Consider the following 24,041-nt stretch of genomic DNA (forward strand, 5'->3'; position numbering starts at 1 on the left):
CCTGTTAATGGTTAAGCATTAAATAGACTTTCTAAATGCAGTGTAGTATCCTGGACTGGATCCTGGAACAACATAAGGAGGACATTACTGGATAAACTGGGCTTCCCAATGGCTCAGAAGGTAAAGAATCCACCTGCCAATGCAGGTTACAGTCCATGGGGTCACAAAGAGTCAGATATGACTTAGTAACCAAGCACACACTGGATAAACTGGTGACATTCAAATAAAGTTTGCAGGTCAGTTAACAGTAGTATACCAATGTTAATTGCTTAGTTTTGATAAACATGCCATGGTGATCTAAGAGGTTTCATCAGGGCAAACTGAGTAAAAAGTACATAGGAATTTCTGCAGCATGTCTGCAATTCTTCTACACATCTAAAAATTAGTCTAAAATAAAAGATTTATCTTAAAGTAATAAACAAGTTTGCTATACTATGGTCTAAATGTTTATATGTTCTCAAGATTCATGTGTTGAAAGGGCTTCCCTGGTGGATCAGTGGTAAAGAATACACCTGCTAATGCAGGAGATCCAAGAGACTTGGGTTCCATCCCTGGGTCGGGAAGATCCCCTGGAAAAGGGCATGGCAACCCACTCCAGTATTCTTGCCTGGAGAATCCCATGGACAGAGGAGCCTGAGCCTGGTAAGCTACAGTCCATGGGGTCGAAAACAGTCGGGCACAGCTGAGGCGACTTGGCATGCACACAGGCACAAGGTGTCCAAAACAGATGATGCTTTTTCTGCCCTGGCACACTGACTGCATTATAATAAAAAATGAATGGCCAATATCCACAAAGCATATTCAACATAGCAGGTTCTGGGCTCAATATTTCAAATGGAAAATCTTATTTAATCTTCACTACTTCAGAAGAAAAACCAGAAAGCATTGTTCAGTTCAGTTCACTCACTCAGTCGTGTCCGACTCTTTGCAACCCAATGAATTGCAGCATGCCAGGCCTCTCTGTCCATCACCAACTCCCTGAGTTTACTCAAACTCATGTCCATCGAGTCGGTGATGCCATCCAGCCATCTCATCCTCTGTCGTCCCCTTCCACTGTTTTCCCATCTATTTCCCATGAAGTGATGGGACTAGATGCCATGATCTTAGTTTTCTGAATGTTGAGCTTTAAGCCAAGTTTTTCACTCTCCTCTTTCACTTTCATCAAGAAGCTCTTTAGTTCCTCTTCACTTTCTGCCATAAGGGTGGTGTCATCTGCATATCTGAGGTTATTGATATTTCTCCCGGCAATCTTGATTCCAGCTTGTGCTTCTTCCAGCCCCGCGTTTCTCATGATGTACTCCGCATAAAAGTTAAATAAGCAGGGTGACAATATACAGCCTTGACGTACTCCTTTTCCTATTTGGAACCAGTCTGTTGTTCCATGTTGTTATAACTGTTGCTTCCTGACCTGTATATAGGTATCTCAAGAGGCAGGTCAGGTGGTCTGGTATTCCCTTCTCTTTCAGAATTTTCCATAGTTTATTGTGATCCACACAGTCAAAGGCTTTGAAGGCAGAGGAACCCGAGATCAAATTGCCAACATCCACTGGATCATCGAAAAAGCAAAAGAGTTCCAGAAAAACATCTATTTCTGCTTTATTGACTATGTCAAAGCCTTTGACTGTGTGGATCACAATAAACTGTGGAAAGCATTGTTCAACAAACTTAAAACTACAAAAATGAAAAAGCAGGAGTACTAAGTCTCTCAAATTTCTTCCCAGGTACCCCTAAGAGCAGGGCAGAGCCGAGTGGGAGACACTCTATTCCAGGGATCTGAGAGGACAGCTAGAGCAGCCTGCATGAGGCGCTAATGTTCTTTAGATGCTCACAGTTTTTCTTTAAAACTCACCTACATTTTTTATTTTTAAATATATGTATTTTTTGTTTTGGCGGTGCTAGGTCTTTGTTGTGGTGCATGGGCTTTATAGTTGTGGCCCGTGGGCTGAGCTGTCCCAAGGCATGCGGGATCTTATCTCCTGGACCCGGAATGGAACCAGCGTCCTCTGCATTGGAAGGTAGATTCTTAACCACTGGACCACCAAGGAAAATGTCCCTCACCTACATTTTAGTTCAAAATATATCCACACTTGTTTGACAACAAAATGGTTTGAACTATTTATCAAGTAATAACTTCTTCCTCAAAAATCTTTCAGAGTACTGGCCACCTGTGGCAAGAGGTGCCTCGTTCAGGCGGTGGGGCACTGCCTCGCACCGTGCACCAGTGGCAAGGACTGAGCACGCACCAGGATGCCCGCCAGTCCTAAGACCCCAGACACCCACCATCTGCTGGCCCACCACAGACACGCAGCCAAGAAGCATGTGGTACAGAGGACCAGGGATCCCCAAGTCGTGGCACACGTCTGATGGTCACACGTGAAACACACACGGAGGGCCTCCCAGGGCCTGCTTACCCTGGGGCTCACTGTCCTTCTGGTCAGCTCTCCTGTGCACCATGGCCGGGTACGTGATGGTCAGTTTGCTATTGTGCTCCTTCCGGACCACTGACCGCCCAGTTCTAGACATGAGGACAGTTGTGAGGAGAGAGAGAAAAAAAACCCAACAATGTAAAATCTAAGATACGATACAAATGAACATATCTAGGAAACAAAAACAGACTCACAGATTTAGAGAAGAGACCTGTGGTTGCCAAGGGAGAGGGCAGGTAGGTGAGGGAAGAACTGGGAATTTGGGATTAGCAGATGCAAACTATTATGTATAGGATGGATAAACAGCACAGAGAATGATATTCAATATCCTACAATAAACCATAATGAAAAAATATGAAAAAGAATACATATAGATATATATAACCAAATAACTGCTATATAGCAGAAATTAACACGATATAGTAAATCAACTATACATCCATAAAATAAAATTAAAAAAATTAGAGGGAAGTGCCTAGGACTCACTTGCAGTGGGGACATCTCTTAGCAGTCATATGTACCTTCCAGAAGACAGAGATGAGTTTGCTCCTGCTCTCACAGACATTTTTCACCTGTTAAAAAAAGTCAAAAAACCTGAGTGCCATCCTGAAGAGAATCTAGTAGGTATACATTTTGTAGTTTTCACTTATTATTGAAAAATCAGAGGAAGCCACCCCATTTCTTAAAATTCTCCACAAAACCCTAACATAACTAAACACTGCCAATCACTAAGCGACTTCTTTAAGTTTCTTCATTCATAACAGGGGAAACTTACCAGGCTGTTACTAAGATGAAGAGATCATGAGGGCAGTGGTAAGCTTGGAAGACAGCAAGGATGAATAAATTCAAATAATTTAATAAAATAAATAATTAAATTATTTAATTAAATTAAATAATTTAATTTTAAATTAAACCTGAGACAGCAGCTGCTATCTCCCCTGGATGAACCTCAGGGCTCTGAGGCAAGGCACATCCACAGTTAAGCAAAACTAGTGGTTTGGAGCTAGTTCTGCAAATGAGACCTACCCTGGGGGCTTTTGTACCCCTCCGTGGGGCCCCAACCCAGACCACTTAAGTCATAATCTCTGGTGTGAAACCTGGGCATTAGGTGAAGCAGATCTCAAGATTAGCCCTGCAGGTTGATTACCTACACCATTCACTGGCTGAACAAATTAACACTTACACAGATGCTATGGGGGAATGGGGAGGCAGTGGTCACTTAGCACTGGAGAGAGAAACAAGAACAGGACATGGGCCTCATTCTCCAAGTGAGACGTAAGCCAGAACCTCACTGGACACTGTACCCAAAGCACCTAATTTCTTCTAAACTTCTCCTTAGTTCTACAGGCAGGCATCAAAGATGAGGAAAGAGTGGCTTGGGGACAGTTATGTGACCTTCATGAGAGGCAGAGCTGAGATTCAAAGCTGACCCAGGTCTGCTTTGGGAAGCCAAAAAAAAAAAGTGTTTTTGACTCTTTGCAACCCTATGGACTGTAGCCTGCCAGGCTTCTCTGTCCATGGGATTCTCCAGGCAAGAATACTGGAGTGGGTTGCCACTTCCTGCTCCAGGGGATCTTTCTGACCCAAGGATCAAACCTGGGTCTCCTGCATGGCAGGGGGATTCTTTATCATCTGAGCCAAGGGATAAGTCAAAGACAGTGCAGAAGGAACTGTGATAATTATGCTAAAAACCAAGTGTTCAGGGAACACAGAGATGGGATAACTCACTTGTGCACCCTGGGATCCTGGGAGGTTGTTCTGCAGGATTTTGATTGTATATTGCTCTAGCTCTTCCTGAATTTCACAGGCAGTAGGATCAGCATTTTCTTCCAGAAACTGAAAAACAAGAGAAAAACCATGTGATCAAAATAAAGCATGTGCATGACAAGCAGTACCAGGGGCAGCCCCTCCAGGGGAGGGGGAAAGCTTTATCTGAGGGGAGAGAAAGGAGAAACCTTAGGGCTGCGGTGGTGCCTTTTCAAAACGGTTTGGCCACGTTGCTGGTTTAAAAAAATAAAAATAAAAACCGAGAATGTCCTGGGACTTCCCTAGTAGTCCTGTGGCTAAGACTCCAAGTTCCCAATGCAGGGGGCCCAGGTTAGATCCCTGGTCAGGGAACTAGATCCCACATACCACAACCAAGAGTCCACATGTCACGATGAAGACTGAAGCTCCCACCTGCCACACCGAAGACCCAGCATGACCAAATAAATAAACAAATATATATAAATGAGACTACTCAGCTTCCAATGGTAGTGGGCTAGATTATTAAGGCTTCCCTGGTGTCTCAGAGAGTAAAGAATCTGCCTGCAATGCTGGAGACCTGGGTGCAATCCCTGGGTTGGGAAGATCCCCTGGAGGAGGGCATTGCAACCCACTCCAGTATTCTTGCCTGGAGAATCCCGATGGACAGAGCAGTCTGGCGGGCTACAGTTCATGGGGTCACAAAGAGTCAGACATGACTGAGGGACTAAGCACAGCTCAGCACACAGATTATTAAGACCAAATGAAAAAGTTAAAAAAAAAAAAAACAAACAGGATAAAATATTTTTAAAAATGTAAAGTTCCGAAGAGTTGTCAGAACTGTGAGGGATAATCAGGCCATAATGAAGGGAAAATGGGGATCCAGGTCAAAGAGCCCAGGGGCCAAGGCTGCTCTGAGCAGGGCTGCCACATCGCCCAGCACTGGGGCAGCCTTCAGCGTAGCTATGTCCCTCAGGGGAAGATGCTGACAGAGTTAGGATGCTCCCTGGAGCTGTACAACATGCCAGTGTGGCCTCAGAAACATTTTACAATCCAGTAATTTTGAACTTTTCATTCTGAGGGTCTTAAATGATGAACAGGACAGAAATCAAAGCCTAGAGTTAGTAAAAGGGCAGGAATCAAACAAGGTATCTTCCTGCCACATCCCACAAACACAGAAAGCTGGGGAACTGAAGGACTGTGTCCTTGGGAACTAGCTGAGCCCTGGAACAGAACACCTGGATTCCCATGGCCTGCAGTCCAGGGAGTCTTCAGCCTTGACTATGCACTCTGATGGTCCCAGGTCACCAAGCACAGGGCAGAAGCAGTAAGAAACCTCTCTGGGGAAAGGGGGCAACATCCTAGACCTCAAATTATTCCTGCAAAGAATTTGCTAAGTACAGTGCTGTTGCCTAGTTGCTAAATTGTGTGAGACTCTATGTGACCCCAAGGACCGTAGTCCTCCAGCCTCCTCTGTCCATGGGATTTCCCAGTCAAAAATGCTGGAGTGGGTTGCCATTTCCTTCTCCAAGAGATCTTCCTGATCCAGGGATTGAAACCACATCTCCTATATTGGCAGGCAGATTCTTTACCACTGAGCCACCAGGGTAGCAAGTACAATGACAAACTGTCAAAAATAAGCACACCAGGAGGAGAAAGAAAAGAAGTTTCTGGAAATACGGACTGTAGTTTGATGTTGAAGGCACTCATACCAGTGATGGTTACTTTATAACTCTTTGTTAGACTGTGGGTATAATTAATGAATTTCTGTGTGTATAATTCACCCCAAAATATTTTAAAGTAGTGGGCATCTCGAATAATTTTACAACAACAGATCTGACACTTTAGACAAAATGGACAAATTCCTGCACGATAAGTCGTTTCAGTCGTGTCCGACTCTGTGTGATCCTATGGACCACAGTCTGCCAAGCTCCTCTGTCCATGGGATTTCCCAGGCAAGAATACTGGAGTGGGTTGCCATTTCCTTCTCGAGGGATCATCTCGACCCAGGATGGAACCCGTATCTCATGCCTCCTGCACTGGCAGGTGTGGTTTTTTACCACTAGTGGCTCCTGGGATTCCAAAAGAGTAAAATTTACTCTGAGTAAAAGGTTTAAGAAAACCCTTCTCTCTCTCACACACAAGCTCTCTCTTGGACAAATCTGACCTGAGATTAGTTTTTTAGCCACGTGCACACACAGATAAGGTCTTGTTTTGGATGCTTTTCTCACCTTGTTTGGGCCCTTACAACCCACAACCAGGTCGCATCTGTGTGGAAGCCTACCTGCTCTGCCCACCTAATGTCATTAAGACTGAATTTTTCAGGAAAGGGAAGGGGAAGAGGAAAGGTGAACGGTTTCCCTTTGTAACAAGAAGCAAGACAAGGATGCATGCTGCCCCTTGAACAAAGTCATGTAGATCCTAGGCACCTAATAAAGTCTGAACAAGAAATGAAACATATAAAGGCTGAAATAAATAAACTTACTATTATTCACAGGTAATATGAGTGCGTCGAAAATCTGAAAAAAATCTACAAATAAAGTATTAGAATTGATGAGATCCTTGTCTCATTGAATTCATACCCTGATGAATAACCAGGTTATTTCATTCAAAAGTGAGTAATATTTTGATCTATCAACCAGAAATGAATTTTAAATAAGATATTTATAATAACACCAGGTAGTCCCTGGTCACTTGGACTGTAAAGAATCAGCCTCCAACACAGGAGACTTGGGTTCAATCCTGGGTTGGGAAGATACTCTAAAGAAGGAAATGGCAACCCACTCCAGTATTCTTGCCTGGAGAATCCATGGACAGAGGAGCCTGGTGGGCCACAGTCCATGGGGCTGCAATGAGTCGGACACGACTGAGAGACTAACACTTTCACTTTTTACCAGATTATTAATTATTAATCATGAATAATATATTTATAATAGCACCAGGGTATTATTCATCACGAAGAGAACGTCTCTTTACAAGAGAGATCTGGTGGTCACCATCCATTCCAAATCACCAAACCCAGCATTACCAGTAGCAGATAACAGGATAACAGGTGCCTCCTAAAATAGTGCAATACAAAGGATTCTACATCAGGTAGGTATAATCTTACCAAAATGTGAATCTCATGAAGAAATAATCAGATAAATCCAGAATGTGAGAAGTTCACAAGACAAACTAGTCTTATGTCTTCAAAAAAGTCAGTGTCAAGGAAAGAAATTCCCTATATTAAAATATCTTACATTAAAGCAGACCAAAGAGATATAACCATTCAAAACAATGCATGAACTCTGGTTGGATCCTGGGTTTGCGGGGCAGGGGAGAAAGCTCACTGATGGATAAAATTGTATTTGTATGTTGTTTTCACAAACATTTCTATAATTATTCTTATAGCTTCATGTTTTCAAGCCTAGTTATTTGTACTCAGTCACAAGACTTAAATCTCCAGCATTCTGGTGACCTTTCTTTTTGGCTGCACGGGGTCTTAGCTGCTGTGCATCTAAGCAAGTGGGGGCTACTCTCTAGTTGCAGTGCTCGGGGCTTCTCACTGCAGTGGCTTCTCCTGTTGCAGAGCTCAGGTTCTAGAGTGTGGGTTCAGCAGTTGTGGCGCACAGGCTTAGTTATTTCACAGCACGTGGAATCTTCCCAGAACAGGGATTGAACCCTGCATCACCCCTGGACCACCAGGAAGTGCTTGGTAACTATTCTTAGGGGACTATTCATACACAAACAGCTCTTACGCCTGCTGCTCTAGCTTGTCTGATTACCAGGATAGTCACGTTACCTACCCTGTAGAGAATTCTCTCCAGCTCATACACTGCTTGCAGGGCCCCAACTTCCAGGACTCTCAGCTGGCACAGTAAGAGGTGAACCACAGCCCGGGGGCAGGTCAGCATGTGACAGTTTAAACAGGAGCCCCGGAGCAAAAGGTAGAGTTTCTGAAGAGAGGGAATAAAAAGAGACAGGATATTAGAAAGTGACATAGCAGTCAAAGTGATTTTCAACATACATACTTACGGTTTTTGTTTCTATGCCAGCAGTTTACCCTTTTAAGAATTCCACTTTGACCTGTTGCCTTTGAGCCCCCACCTTGCCTGGCCATGGCAGGCTACAGTGCCAGAGCACATGTGCTCGGGCATAACTGGGGTCGTCAGCCCCCTCAGAGGCGGCCCTTTTTTAACCTCGAGTGACAGGGCAGCCCTGGGTTACTGCGGGTGGGGTATGGGGTAGGGGGAGAATTCCATCTCACTCTATGTACCTGGAAAGTCCTTCTTCACCTTAAGAACTTGATAGATATTCTTCTGTATTTTTCACTTACGGTTTTATTTTAATCCATTAACATTAGAAATTTACTTTGGATCTGAGGTAGGGAACTACCTTTACTTTATTTAAATACTAAATTTAATACTTATTTAAATATTGAAAATTATTTAAATATTTAATATATAAAACATTTAGTATTTAACAAGACATTCCTCTTCCCCTAATACGATTAAGACAAAAATCATGTCCCTGTACACTAATCTGAGTAGCTTAAAGTGAATCCCGGAGGCTGAGTTAACTGATGTAAGAAGCTGGAAGTGTCTAAGTAGGACTGGACGGTCATCATTCTCAGCTCAGCGCTGGGCCTTCTGGCGCTCTGTTCCTCCTGCCACTAAGCAAGCGCCTACAAATCCACCTGAAGGCCTCAGAGAGGCCCGGAGAATTCCAAAGTCGTCTATGGCAGTCGTCCCCAACCTTTTTGGCACCAGGGAGTGGTTTCATGGAAGACAATTTTTCCACAGATGATGGGGTGGGAGGTGATGGTTTCTGGATTACATTCATTGTGCAGTTAATTTCTATTGTTATCACATCAGCTCCACTTCAGATCACCAGGTATTAGATCTAGGGGGTTAGGGACTCTTGCTCTATTGCCAGGGAAACCCCACCCACATTTCTGAAAGGCATAAAGCCTCTGAAACAAAAGGGATTGGATCTGAACACTGCTCCCCTTGCTCCTCTTCCTCCGTTCCCTCCCCCTAGCTTTGCATAAAGATAACCCAGCTTTGTCGATTCTCAAAAAGAATCAGACTGAAGTTCGTCTAGGCAGGGCTAGAGGCTAAGTCGAATATACCGGCTTTGGCTCCTCTAGGTTTTAAATCTCAAAGTAAAGAGCACTTTCACTCAGAGTGTCTGGAGCTAACCTCCTCCTGAGACACCTGCCCCGGGGCGGGGCCAGCACTCACAAATCCCACCCGCAGCCCTGAGACCCACGTGGCCCAGGTGGCCGGGTCAGGACTTACATCGAAGAGGAGAGGGTTGTACACGGTGAGTGGGAGGTCGATGTGGCCCAAGTGCCCAGAGCAGTTGGTGAAGTCCTGCACGCAGGTGGAGCACACCTCTTTGGAGTCGGCGGGGCCCAGAGCTAAATCATACAGGCCATTTACCGAGGGGTTCCCCAGGCTGTCCAGGTACCGAGGGTTCGTAATGGACTTCACGCTTAATTTCCTAAGGAGATAAAAACCACCAGGGAAGACTAAGGTTACCCAACTTCTCTGATGTTTCCTCTTCGGCACTTACAAATTCATGCTATAACATCCAGATCCTTAGCTGCGCTGACAGATCCAGAGGGCAGACTTGGTGTCTGCCTTGCTCCTCACTGCAGCTCAGCACTTAGCACACGACAGAGGCTGAATGAAGAAGAGTGAGTGGTAACGTCTCTGAAAGCCAGATTTAGTACAAATCTTGCACTAACTGAGCACACTGGAAGGCTTCATGCTGCTGCTGCTGCTAAGTCGCTTCAGTCGTGTCCGACTCTGTGCGACCCCATAGACGGCAGCCCACCAGGCTCCCGTCTCTGGGATTCTCCAGGCAAGAATACTGGAGTGGGTTGCCATTTCCTTCTCCAATGCATAAAGTGAAAAGTCAAAGTGAAGTCGCTCAGTCGTGTCCAACTCTTAGCGACCTCATGGACTGCAGCCCACCAGGCTCCTCCATCCATGGGATTTTTCAGGCAAGAGTACTGGAGTGGGGTGCCATTGCACGAAGGAGTTAAGTACTCACTACATGACAAATGCTCTATAAGCAGCAAGCTACCCAGTATTTTCCAGTATTCTTACCTGGAAAATTCCATGGACAGAGGAGACATGGAGGGCTATAGTCCATGGGGTCACAAAAGAGTCTGACATGACCGAGCATGCACGCATGTGTGTGACTTTAACCCTCCGAGACAGGCATTATAATGTGCGTTATTCAGAGGAACAAACAGGCTTAGAGTGGTCAGGTGATTTAATCCAGGTGACACAGCCCAGAAAGGCGGAGGCAGTGTTGAAGGTAGGAGAGAGATGTGGACCAGACTTAATGCCAAAGCCCACGCAGTTCAAAAAAGGAAAAGTGTTAGCACTCAGTCGTGTCCGGCTCTTTGCAATCCTATGGACTATAGCCTGCCCGGCTCCCCTGTCCAGGGGATTTTCCAGGCAAGAATACTGGAGCGGATAGTCATTTCATACTCTAAAAGAAATCCTATACACATTAGCAGTCACTCTCCATCCATCTCTACCTCCCTCCACCAGTCCTAGGCAGTGACTTACTTACTTTTTGTCTCCAGAGAATTGCCCATCTAGACATTTCACATAAATGAAATCATGTGATATGTGGTTTCTTCTAGCTGGCTTATTATACTTTGCATGCACTTTTAAAAATATTTACTTTTATTTATATTTATTTTGGCTGTGCCACTCTTAGTTGTACCACACAGGATCTAATTCCCTGACTGAACCCAGGCCCCCTGCACTGGTAGCACAGAGTCTTGGTCACTGGACCACCAGGGAAGTCCCTGCATATTTTTAAGGCTCATCCACATCATAGCCTGTATCTATACTTTTTTGTTTGTTTGTTTTAATAGCCAAATAATATTCCATTTTGGGCTTCCCAGGTGGCGTTCGTGGTAAAGAATTTGCCTGCCAGTGCAGGTGATATAAGATGTTAGGGTTCAATTCCTGGATCGGGAAGGTTTCCTGGAGTAGGAAATGGCAACCCACTCCAGTATTCTTGCCTAGAGAACCCACGGGCAGAGGAGCCTGGTGGGCTATAGTCCATGTGGCCGCAAGGAGCTGGACACGACTGAGAGATTGAGCACATACACAAAGTATTCCACCGTATGGCTATACCACTTTTATTGGCTTACTTTTACACTTTAGCTATTATAAATAATGTTGACAGAAACTTCTATATACAAGTTGCTGTGTGAATATATTTTGTCTATTTCTCATGGATATATACCAAGGATTGGAACTGCTGAGTTACATGGTAACTCTATGTTTAACTTTTTTGAGACCCTGCCAGACTGTTTTCCAAAGTGGCTGTACCATTTTACATTCCCAGCAGCAATACACCAAGGCTCTGGGGGGAGGGGTGTGTGTGTGTGTATGTTAGTTGCTTAGTCACGTCCGACTCTTTGCAACCCCGAAGACTGCAGCCCACCAGGCCCCTCCATCCATGGGATTCTCCAGGCAAGAACACTGGGGTGGGTTGCCATTTCCTTCTCCAAAAGGAACTATAGAAAGAAAGAAAGTGAAGTCACTCAGTCATGTCCAACTCTTTGCAACCCCATGGACTGTAGCCTACCAAGCTCCTCCATCCATGGCATTTTCCAGGCAAGAGTACTGGAGTGGGTTGCCATTTCCTTCTCCACACCAAGGCTCTAATTTCTCCAAATTCATGCCAGCATATTTTGTGATCTTTCTGTTTCCAGTCATCTTAGCAGGTATGAGGTAGTATCTCACTGTGGTTTCGATGACTAATGATGGTGAGCATCTCTTCATGTACCTATTGGCCACTGGCATATCCTCTTTGGAGAAACGTTTATTCAAATCCTTTACCTATTTTTTAACTGGGTTATTTGCTTTTTTATTACTGAGTTACAAGACTGCTTTATATATTCTGAACACATGTATTCTACCAGACATATGATTTGTACATACTTTGAGTCCTGTCTTTTCACTTTCTTGATGATACTGTTTCCATAGTTTAAAATTTTTTAATGATTTAAACTCACTACTATTACTACTTTCTCCCACTACCTTTAGGCTAAATCATTCTTCACTGGACTTGGAGAAATATTCATCTACATTTCCGTCTCTCATTTTACCTGGAGCTCTAAAACTTAACTGGAATTATAAATAAGAAAAACATTTACTGTGTCAGGCAAACACAAACTAATTAGAATAAGGCAAACACTAATTAGGTCTGGGTGCAAAGCCTTTACCACTAGATCTTCTTTCTATCATGTTCCATAAGTTGGTACTTCACTTCCCTTGCCTGGAGCCTATAATGATGGAAAAAGAGTAGGCAGGTGGGTCTAGCACAGACCTGTGCCAACTGGCAGAAGAACTGTGTCCTGTGCTTTTAAAGACTATACAAAGACCTCACATCCAAAACTGAATGTGTGTTTTTGTCTTCATCCTCAGTCTTTCTACGGTAAGGAACAAAGCACCTCTCTCTACCCGGGGAAAAGCAGAAAATTACTCTAATTATTGCAGGAATGGGATATAGAGCAAGGGCAACCAGCAAGAATTCCACCAGAGAGAACAGAGTTTAAGACTAACAAACGTGGGTTTCAGGATGACCTTTGCTGCCTCCTAGAGTCAGGAATTTCCTCTCCTATAGCGAGCCTCCCCCTCGCAAATGGTTGTAGTAAAAATGGAGAGGACCAAGAGCTGAACAGATAGCTCCTCCGCCCACCCATGCATGCACTTAACAAATAATGTGGCAGACACACTTTTAGATGCTGGGAAAACAGACAAGAGTCCCTGCGCTCATGGGCTTTACATCCTATTGAAAGCAGGCAGACAAAAACCAAAATTAGTAAGCACATAGTTTATTAGATGGAAGAAAATGCTATGAAGAAAAGTAAGCAGAAAAGGGGGAGGATGATAGAGTGGGCCAATGGTTAGAGGGAATCCATACTGAGAAGCTTATGCTTGAACAAAGGCCTGAAGATGAAGGAGCCGGCCATCACAGGAGGTCACTTTCACAGGAGGAAGAAGCAGGGAGTGCAAAGGTCCTGAGACAGATGTGTGCTTATGGCACTCTAGGAACAGCTAGGAGGCCAGGATGAGTACAGAGGTAAGTTCAGAAAAATAACCAGGGGGCCAGAATGACCTTTTCGGGCCATTTTAAGGACTTGGCTTTTACTCCAAGTGAGCTAGGAAGCTACTAGAAACTAGCACAACAAAAGGTGGCATAATTACTGAAATTTCTCAACCCTAGACTCAAATAGATCAAATGTTAGTAATGGGTATAAATTTACTCATGCAGTTCTCTGAAAACTCTACAACTCACTTGTAAAAAAAATCAATTCTATTGCTTTTGAATGAAATAGTATCAATTTATGGCTAGTGATGATACAATTGAATTTCAGAAGCAGCATACTGTTGTAGCCCAGGAGTTATTCATCCAGTCAGTCAATAAGAGTTGAGGATAAAAGAAAGGCCAGTGGAGAGACTAAAATACAAACAAGCACAAAAAGTAACCAAGGAACCATGACACAACTGTACTAGGTGTGGAAAGATTTCAGAAATGAGGGAGGTTGAGCTGCGCCTTCAGTGTAAGAGATGCTCTCCAGGTGCCTCCAGGGAGGGGTGGTGGGGTGAGAGCAGGAAAGTAGACCCCTCTGGCAGAGGGGATAATGCATGTGGAGGAAACTGCTTGAAGAAAGGCACAGATGATGAAACCTGATGGCAGTTTATGGAATGTGCAAGTGGTTTATTAGGGTGAAAGAAGGGATGATGTTATACCTAAAATCATCACTGGACTGATTATGGGTAAACCTGTAGGCTAAGCTAAAAAAGTATCATTTACCTGAGGGAAATGGAAAGCCTTTGGAGAATATTAAGGGGAATAGGAGCATCATCGCATTTATTTTAACAGCAAGGTAGAGGATGGACTGGAGTGGTGTAAGGGCAGGGAGATGGAAGAAAAAGACAATTCAAACAAGAGATACGGTGTGATGAAAAGGAGGGTAGAGAACAAAGAAATATATAGATGACACACAATAAGAACCCAATAAGCAAATGAGATGTCAGGAGAAATGGGTCTAGAATTACAGCCCTGTCACAAAATAGTGAACATTTTGCACTAGATTAAGGTATACCATTTTGGAGGGTCAAGTTCTCCCTTCCTGTAGGGATAGGAAGAGTTTTTGGTATATGAGTTTAAGATCTCAGTGTAAAATTCAAATAAGATGTCCAACTGCAGCTGAAAAAAACAAGTCTGAAAAATCAGTGAAAGAAATTTGGGTTGGAGATTTAAATTTGAGAATACAGATCATGAAAGTGGTGAAATTGTCTAGGGAGGACATTTTGGAAAAGAAAAGCTATTTGACTAGAATAGAATCTGAAGGAACAGCAAGATTTAAGGAAAAGAGGAATCAGCTAAAGAGCCTGAGATGAATTCGAGTATTAGCCACTGAATGCAAGGACATCGTTCACCAATGTGTCAGGAATGCGGCTCAGACGGTAAAGAATCTACCTGCAATGTAAGAGACCTGGGTTTGAACCCTGGGTCAGGAAGATCCTCAGGAGAAGGGAATGGCAACCCACTCCAGTGTTCTTGCCTGGACAATCCCATGGACAGAAGAGCCTGGTGGGCTACAGTTCACATGGTCACAATAAGTTGAACAGGACTGAGAGACTAACATTTCACTTTTCATGAACACCTAGCTTAGTGCCTGGCAAAAACAGGATGATCAATAAATGTTAGTGGGTTGATAAACTGAGTCAGGAAGGAAACAATACATGTCACAGAAATAGAAGAACCTGAAAATAATAAAGTTCTGTCAAACGCTACGGCGATAAAAAGGAGGACTTAAGAGAGTCTTTTTGATTCAGTATTAATAACTAGGCAGAGAATATAGACGGTCCAACCAAGAAGTTGTCCCATGAATTGAGTCTTGAAGAATAATCATCTTACAGACAAGAGGAGACTCATCATGCGCTTAATAAACTACGTCAGAAACATTACAGTAACTCCATAAACCAGGCTGATTTAACGAGGAGACTGGCGGACGATAACGCTTCCATCTGCGAACCCCTAACCTACCCAAGTGCAAACCAGCCACACCGGGCTCTAGGCAGTCAGTGCTCACTAGCCCAAGACGTTCCCAGAACTATAGGTCCCAGCAGGCCATGCGCTACACAGCAATGGACTCTGAGGAGAAACTGGGCGCAAGACCTGCTGGGAACAGTAGTTTACGGCCCCGAGTCCAAGAGGCTCTTGCATGCTTCCCACCAACTCCTTACTTGAGTTCTTCGGCCGAATACATCCCGAAGGAAATGCCCTGCAGCCGCCGCCAGGGCATGTTTTTTGAGCCCAACATCCTCCAGGTCAGTTCCGAGCTCCTACACCCAGAGAGACGGCCCAGTCACCACTGTTGTAGTTTTCACACCACCTCCGGTCCGCCACCATGTGATTTTAAACTGCGCTTGCGCGCGAGAAAGGCTCGCCTTAAGATTTACAGGGACAATATCATTTCCGCTCGAGGTGGGGGGAGGGAGAAAATAATTTCACGACTCTCGCGCGCCCCTTTATTTTGAAAATAATCGAACATATATAAGAAGTTAAAATAACCTTTTAGGAAAGATCTTCGAGGGAAATGAGGCCTACTGAGCCTTTAACTTCTGAAGCAAAGTCTTTCAAACCATGAGCTTGTAACCTATTTTATGATTGATTTCTTCTTGTTCGTCTCAGCCAATAGCCGAGCCATTCCCCGCCCACCTCTCCCGCGTTAAGGTGGAGGGCGTACTTTCCCAGCATACTATGCGAAGACGCCAAATATGGCGTCCGTGGCGTCCGCAAGGTGGCTGAGGGTCAGCTGTGGGATTTGCGTACGGCTGACGGCTCGGCGGGCAGGTCCCTGTGGACGGACCCCTAGTAGCAGGTGAGAGAAGCTTGGATAACCCATGAGAAAGAACCGGGATCACCTTGGCTCTTTGTATCCCTTTTCCCCCTTATTGCTGGGGAACTAGATGCGGTGGAGTGGAAGGAGCGCGCTCGTGGCCGGGCGGCCCGGCAAGCCAGCACGCGGTGCGGCACGTTTTTGAGCAAGGGCTCCAAACGCGCTTTTTAGGGGTGGAGATTTCTTATTTGGCTGGTCTACGCCGGGGTTAGAACTCACAGGAAGATTAGGATTCTTCTCTTGGGGAATCCTGCATCCTAATAAGTGTGGCTATTAATCACTCCATTCCACGTGTTTTTTTAAAAAAGGAAAACTATCCGCCCCTACGCGTTTTCTCCCACCTGGGAGGAACGCGGGAAATCAGGTTTTCCCAGATTAAAGGCCGTTTACGAGTTCCACTGGATGTTGTAGGGATGGTTGACGGAAGAAATTTTCCAAGTGTTCATAAAAACAGGAAAGCCCACAAGATGTGAACACAATCTGAATGAAATCGCTGTGATTGTTAAAACTTGGCACGTGTATCATTTATGTAGTTATTTTTCAATACAAAGCGTTGTGGAAGTATAAAAGCCAGCAATTGCTTGTGAAAGTTGGAAATAACCTAATTTTAGATTGGATGTTTGCATTTCCTTTGCGAGGTGATAGTAGACAAATTCCCTTATGTGTAGACTGGAGCTAGTAGCAGCCATGGAAAAACAGTGAGGAATAAGTGAGTTGTGTAATTTACAGTATACATTTTATATTAAGGCCTTCCCTAAACTCGGCTCACAAAAGAGAAAACGGCTCCACCAGGTAGTGCAGAGGGGTTGATTTAAGAGGACACTGGAGACCAAAACCAGTAAAGGAAGTAATTTTCTATCTTAATCACATCTTGACAATTTTCTGAAGGGTATCAGTGCTGTTTAGGAGGAAAATACTTACAAGATAGTGTATGTAATCTGTGTGATATGTTGACTTAATTTTTTTAACGTGATAACATTTTAAAACTCATTCAGGGGTCAGTGGTTCTATATTTTGGGTTAAAAAAATAATAACAGTTCCAAGTTTATATTAGGACAAAGGTATTTGGTACATTCCTGAGTGTTGAAGCAAGTGAAATGAAAAACCATGGTGATCTTAGTTTCATAATTTGCTTTAAATGGCTTTGAATATGTTATTTATTAACATTTGATCATTAGATCATCATCCATGTATAATCAGGAGCCCATTAAATCATTTCTTTTAGCCCCAGTGTTTTAGATCTTCAGAGTTGAAAGTCCTTTATATTTCAGGTCAGCTGTTAAAATGTTCAAGTACTACTAAATTTTTCCTTTTTTTCCTATGATTTGATTTAATGAGACTGCCTGATTTTGAAAATTGTTGGCCATATTATATCTGTATCTTGTACTTATTTTGTAATGGTTTTGAACTTGTTATTGAGGCCATGTCTTCTCAGCATACCTTGACATGAATTATCCAATCAGTTTGATCCATGATAATTGGAAAATTTTGGCTCAGTTGCACATAGTTGGGGGTGAGCTGGAAAGTTCATTAATGAGTATTAGCTTTAGAGCTTTTATTTATTTATTGCAGATTTTATTCTGGAAGTGCAGCTGTCCCAAAGGATGAAGGAGCTGATATAGCAGGTATATAAAAATGTATTGAAATAATTCCATTTTTATGTTAATGCATTATACTTCTTTATAGTAGTAGTATTGGAAATTGATTTGCTTTTGTTTTATTTTTCACATTAAGGGACTGAAGTAGTCATTCCAAAAAAGAAAACTTGGTGAGTATTCAGCATTCATTCAAAAAGTGGTTAAGTGCTTATGAGAAACATTGTTAGGTAAGAAGCCAGTGACAGGAATGGCAATTGGAGGTAGAGAGTAGTGAGTGAATGGGGAGTGAGATTTACTTAAAAGACCTATCTGAACTAAGTTTGAGTTAATATTTATGTAGTGATGGTCAGTCATGAGTATCATTATTAGAATAATTTCTGTTTTTTTTCTTAAGGAGGTTTTACATTGTTAGGAGACCCAAAAAAAGAATTATCTTATGGTGTTTAGTAGGTAAATGGTGCAGACTGCAAAATTTAGCTTTTTTAACCCACCGGCTAGATCTTTGAACAAATTGCCTTATACATATTCAACATTTGTTGAATACATAAGAATTAAAACTTACAAAAATTCATATAGTAATGATATTACTGAATGCATTGAAAGATCTTTCAAAAAACTAGGTCTTTTTTGAGTATGACTTAAGATTCAGACTCATTAAAAAAAAAAAAAACTCTGTTAAATTAATGACCATTGCCTAAAGGGGATTGGGATAAATTGAACATGCAAAAAGGAAATAAAATTACCAGCAATCACCATATTCAAAGACAAGTTACTTAATCTCTCTTTGCCATAGTAGAATGTAGGTAATATACCACCTGCCTCAGAGGATTACATAAGCATTTCAACAGTTACTACCACATAATCAGATCTCAGTAGATGGCAGCTATTATTTTAAAGTTCTGCAGTATAACCTTTTATATATAAGTTGTACGTGGACATTTAGTTTAGTGGTGATTTGTTAGACATACTGTTCTGTACTCTGATTTTAATTTTGAGTGATTACATAGTATTTTATTGTATGGATATATTCAGGTTCATTTTTACCTTCCCTAGTGGCTCAGTGGTAAAGAATCTGCTGCCAGTGCAGGAGGTGTGGGTTCTATCCCTAGGTCGGGAAGATCCCCTCAAGAAGGAAATGGCAGCCCACTCCAGTATTCTTGCCTGGGAAATCCCATAGACAGAGGAGCCTGTAGTCCATGGGGTCACAAAGAGTCAGATACGACCCATTGAGTAAAACTCGGGCCTGAGAATCAGAACCAAGATCAGAATAGGAATATACATAAGCACGAACGAGGCATTTCTCGAATGGCATTCATGTCCAGTGCGCTTTACCAACTCATTGTGCCTCTTTCCCTTCTGACAACGGTCCCACGGGGAATACAAGAGGAAGTGTATTGAGGGTGTGTTCAGATGGCCTACAGTCTAGTTAGAGTGCATATTTTATACTTTATTGCTTCCCTGGTGGCTCAACTGGTAAAAAATCTACCTACAGTGCAGGAGACCTGGGTTCTATCTCTGAATTGAGAAGATCCGCTGGAGATGGGAAAGGCTACCCACTCCAGTATTCTGGCCTGGAGAATTCCAGGGACCATGTATAGTCCAAGGAGTCCTAAAGAGTGGGACACAACTGAGTGACTTTGACTTTTCTTTATTGAAAACGCAGTTTAACTGTACCTTAAAATGGGTCAGATGATTTTATTGGCATCAGAATCACCTGGGAATTTTGTTTAAAATGCATGTTCCTGCAGGTAATTCTTCTGTATAAGCCCCACAAATCTGGAAAACAGTAAGGCAGGGTGGGGTGTGATCATGACCTAACTGTGGTGGTGGGAGACCATGCAGACCAGCCTCTAAAAAATGCTCTTAGAATAGGAGAAATAGGGTAGTTGATATAGAGCCTTAGTTAACAGATTGAGGCCTGTTTATTTATAGCCCATTAAGTAAAGGTTTAAAAGAAGACTATTTCATAACAAATTTTGGTGTCAGTTAATTTTTTTTTTTTTTTCTTTTTTAGAACACAGCCTCGGTCACTTACTAACTTACTATCTGCGGCTACTTTTATGCTCCAAAGGCAGAGCTGAGTAGTTGTAACAGAATCCTTATGGCCCATAAAGCCTAAAATATTTACTGTCTGTCCCCTTAGAGACAAAGTGATTGATAGAGGTTTTCTAATAGAGAGCCTCTGCTTTCCAGGCTCAGGAATTTGTGCTTTTAGATTGAAAAGAAACTATGAAGACTATAAGTTCGTCTTGCCTTATTTGAAACATGAAGCATCTTTTAAGGCTATGATTTCCCAGATCACAAGTGCTGTAGAAGACTTTAACAAATTGTAGAGGGTTATAGTGAGTTTTAATATACAACTGTAACAGGATAGAGTATTCTGAGCACGTCAATCTGTATTGTATAGTTACTTTAGGGAGGGTATGGAGCCCAATTATGATCAGTGCATAGGTGACTGGACTCATTGAAGAAATGGATGTTAAAATTTACCACACTGGCAAGAAGATGTGGAAAATGGATACTCAAAATACATTTGTTGATAGGGCAGTCAACTGGAACAACACACTGGAGAGAAGTTTGGCAGAACCACAGTTTTAAAACGTGCAATACCAATTGGTTAGCCATTCTGGAGGATCACTTGCAAATACACCCAAAGAGACATGGATGAGAGTGCTCTTTACAACTTGGAAATAATAAAGTGAAATGGCCCCAATGCCCATAGTAAGGAGATGGTTAAAAAATGGTTATCATACAATATAACATTTAAAGAAATTAATTGGATTTGCACATAGTAACGTGGATAGTGCAAACTTATGGAACACATACCCGGAATGATGACATGTGTTTTTGTTTTGTGTTTTATGGTGGTGTGTGTGTAAAAGTATCCTTTAAAGTTCTGGAAATATAACCACTAAACCTACAGTAGAGGTTAAGTGGGGGCAGGGGGTCACAAAATAACATCAGATAGAATAGTTTTTGTTTTTTTTTAATTGAAGGATAATTGCCTTACAGAATTTTGTTGTTTTCTGCCAGATATTTTTTTCAGTATAATGTATTCGTTGAGATAATTTTTAAAATAACCTTTAAGAAACTGGTGACTGATTTGAATGTTCTTAGTGTTTTCACTTGCATTTGTTGAGTATACTCACTTGATAAGACTTAAATATGCTAATGAAAGATTTAGTTAGGGAATACTGAGAAAAGAATGTCTTTCTCTTGCTAAAATTACATTAACTGCTATTTTAGAAAATCCGGTAGATATTGTATACATCAGGGAATTAGTTTTGACATGTAAAGTTTTGTAGATGTTTTCTTTTTTTCATGTGTCTATTCCCATGTATAGCTGAATTGGGAGTCACCAATTTAGATAATAAGGCAGGAATATTACAGAAAGCTGCAGTAAGAATGCAGAGGAAAATGGATAGGGTGAAAGATTCAGGGTTAAGAAAGTTTTATGAGGCTGAGGATGGAAATTGCTAGCCCGGGGTGATGGTTATAGAGACCAGGCCAGGGAGGGTAGCAAAGCATAGTAGGAACATGTACTAAGCACCTTTGGTAAAAAGAACTGAACAGTTTTCTCATTTTCTAACTTACTATTCTAGTGATATTATTCTAGAGATCAGAACTGGCTTTACTTAAGACATGATCTTTGTTAATGGCCAGTCCATTCTGAGAGTAGAGTCACTTGTTCACGTTGTAAGTGTGAGAAGCCCTGATGAGGGTTAACTTGTGATTCTCATTCTTAGGGATAAAGTGGCTGTTCTTCAAGCACTTGCATCCACGGTGCACAGGGTAAGTAGGAATTTCAGGGTTTTGTATCTAATTCAGCTAATAATAAACTTAATGTTCACACCTCTTCTTTATTCACAGTTTAACTGATGTGGATCTAGAGAGTTTCATAGCACTATCTAGTCCAGTCTCTTCATGTGACAAATGAGAAATCTAAAGCTTTTAAAGTGATTAGCTCAGGGCTGCTTAGGATATTAAAACCTTGACTTGGTGCCATGGTTTTTTTCCTCCAGATTCATTGTTTTTATACTATGCCAGTGATTTTTAACCTCCTGAAGAGCTTGTTGAAATACATGTTCCTAGGGAATGGTTGGGTGTGATACTCTAATGCAAGTTACAGAACCACTTTGAGAACAGTGTACCCACCATACTGAAAGAAATTCAGTGATTAAGAATCTGGGTCTTGGGGCCAAATGTTCTGTTTCATCTTTATCACAAAGTTACCTTTTCTCTTGATACATCAGGGAATTAGTTTTGACATGTAAAATTTCCTACATGTTTTCTTTTTTTTAATGGCTTATATTAATGAACGTTATATCAAACTTACTTTAGAAAAATACATCTGGTTTATAATCTGTTTCCTTATCTGTAAAATGGGTGTTTACTTACAGCACCAAACATTGATGTTTTGGATAAGAAATAAGTTAGTACACGTGAAAGGGCTTAGGACATCACCTGGCACAAAGGACATGCTCAGTAAATGCTGGCTATTTTATTATTGCTCCAGCTATCTGATTAATTTGTGAATAAATTCCTCCCTTCACAATTCAAGAATAGGGTCTGTAGTCTTGATAGATAAACTGAAACCATAGTAAATGCCTCAGAAATAGAACTTTCAAGTTCTCTTTTTTTTAAACCACAATATATATCTGTGGGTTCTCACCCTCCTTGAGGCGGTTGTCACAGATTTCCAGAATGGTTCTTCAATTGTGGGTGTTAAACTTACGGGCCAAATACATCCTGGAAGTTTCTGACGTTGGTTTTAAAATACTGCATCTCCATAGTAGCAAGATACTTAGATTTTCAGTTCACATATCCATAAATAGGCACTTGAAATGTAAACTCGGGGAAATAGACCTCAGAGATTGTTGTCAGTTTTTCAGTGAGATTGACCCAAGGCGCATTTAAGTCAAAGAAGTTGTAGAATTACGTGCACACTTGTCTGATTTGGGCTTGGGCTCTTAAAATCCAGGGGACAATTATTCATTCATTCAGGAACCACACATTCTACCCTTAATGGTGCTTACCAGGTCATCCAAGCCACCATCATCTCTTACTATGTTGGATTAATTACAGCAGTCTCTGTTCTCTTGACTTCCTCAACCCATTAAGCAGCCATAGGGACCCTGCTAAAAGGTTGACTCACATCACTCTTCTACTCAGAGCTCAAATGGCTTCTCATTTGTTACAAATGAAACAAAAACTGCAGTCCCTCCCCACCCCAGCTCTGACCACATTTCCTACCATCTTTCTTGTACCCTGCTCTAACCAGGCAGCCTCCTAGCTAATTCTCAGTTTCTTATCAGGCACAGGTCTGCCTCGAGGCTTTAATGCTTCCTCACTTCCTCTGTATAATCATAAGGGATTTGATTTAGGTCATACCTGAACGGTCTAGTGGTTTTCCCTACTTTCTTCAATTTCAGTCTGAATTTGGCAATAAGGAGTTCATGGTCTGAGCCACAGTCAGCTCCTGGTCTTGTTTTTGCTGACTGTATAGAGCTTCTCCATCTTTGGTTGCAAAGAATATAATCAATCTGATTTCAGTATTGACCATCTGGCGATGTCCATGTATAGAGTCTTCTCTTGTGTTGTTGGAAGAGGGTGTTTGTTATGACCAGTGCATTTTCTTGGCAAAACTCTATCAGTCTTTGCCCTGCTTCATTCCGTATTCCAAGGCCAAATTTGCCTGTTACTCCAGGTGTTTCTTGACTTCTACTTTTGCATTCCAGTCCCCTATAATGAAAAGGACATCTTTTTTGGGTGTTAGTTCTAAAAGGTCTTGTAGGTCTTCATAGAACTGTTCAGCTTCTTCAGCGTTACTGGTTGGGGCATAGACTTGGATTACTGTGATATTGAATGGTTTGCCTTGGAAACGAACAGAGATCATTCTGTTGTTTTTGAGATTGCATCCAAATACTGCATTTCGGACTCTTTTGTTGACCATGATGGCCACTCCATTTCTTCTGAGGGATTCCTGCCCGCAGTAGTAGATATAATGGTCATCTGAGTTAAATTCACCCATTCCAGTCCATTTCAGTTCGCTGATTCCTAGAATGTCGATATTCACTCTTGCCATCTCTTGTTTGACCACTTTCAATTTGCCTTGATTCATGGACCTGACATTCCAGGTTCCTATGCAATATTGCTCTTTACAGCATCGGACCTTGCTTCTGTCACCAGTCACATCCACAGCTGGGTGTTCTTTTTGCTTTGGCTCCATCCCTTCATTCTTTCTGGAGTTATTTCTCCAATGATCGCCAGTAGCATATTGGGTACCTACTGACCTGTGGAGTTTCTCTTTCAGTATCCTGTCATTTTGCCTTTTCATACTGT

The 24,041-nt window shown here is 42.2% G+C and overlaps 2 protein-coding genes and 1 non-coding gene across 14 annotated transcripts in view; 2 read left to right on the plus strand and 1 right to left on the minus strand.

Annotated features, from left to right (window-relative positions):
- POLR1A (RNA polymerase I subunit A) overlaps window positions 1-15,637 on the minus strand; it is an 84,627-nt gene extending 68,990 nt beyond the window's left edge. For both annotated transcript variants that reach the window (XM_086326557.1, XM_086326556.1), the window contains exons 1-6: window positions 15,446-15,637; window positions 9,449-9,653; window positions 7,955-8,104; window positions 4,155-4,262; window positions 2,913-2,998; window positions 2,412-2,515 (exon numbers count right to left, since the gene is read on the minus strand). In XM_086326557.1, coding sequence (XP_086182683.1) covers window positions 2,412-2,515; window positions 2,913-2,998; window positions 4,155-4,262; window positions 7,955-8,104; window positions 9,449-9,653; window positions 15,446-15,522 — 730 coding nt within the window. In that variant the 5' untranslated portion in view covers window positions 15,523-15,637. The remainder of the gene's footprint in view (window positions 1-2,411; window positions 2,516-2,912; window positions 2,999-4,154; window positions 4,263-7,954; window positions 8,105-9,448; window positions 9,654-15,445) is intronic.
- Window positions 8,235-8,361, plus strand: LOC147363143 (small nucleolar RNA SNORA76). Its single transcript, XR_015137512.1, has one exon. It is a non-coding gene; the product is annotated as a small nucleolar RNA SNORA76 (small nucleolar RNA).
- Window positions 15,638-15,957: 320 nt separating the features above from the next.
- Window positions 15,958-24,041, plus strand: part of PTCD3 (pentatricopeptide repeat domain 3) — a 31,158-nt gene continuing 23,074 nt past the window's right edge. For 7 of the 11 annotated variants that reach the window (XR_015136789.1, XR_015136786.1, XR_015136788.1 and 4 more), the window contains exons 1-4: window positions 15,958-16,083; window positions 17,674-17,726; window positions 17,836-17,869; window positions 21,446-21,491. Coding sequence is in view for 1 of the 11 variants with exons in the window: in XM_086326569.1 (XP_086182695.1) it covers window positions 15,980-16,083; window positions 17,674-17,726; window positions 17,836-17,869; window positions 21,446-21,491 (237 nt within the window). In the remaining 10 variants the exon portion in view is untranslated. The remainder of the gene's footprint in view (window positions 16,084-17,673; window positions 17,727-17,835; window positions 17,870-21,445; window positions 21,492-24,041) is intronic. The other 4 variants (XR_015136790.1, XM_086326573.1, XM_086326571.1 and 1 more) reach the window with 1 other exon arrangement.

This window comes from Bos grunniens, chromosome 11, assembly GCF_055505025.1.
Source record: "Bos grunniens cultivar Pamir isolate PY7600 chromosome 11, Bosgru_T2T1.0, whole genome shotgun sequence".
In the NCBI taxonomy this organism is placed as follows: domain Eukaryota; kingdom Metazoa; phylum Chordata; class Mammalia; order Artiodactyla; family Bovidae; genus Bos; species Bos grunniens.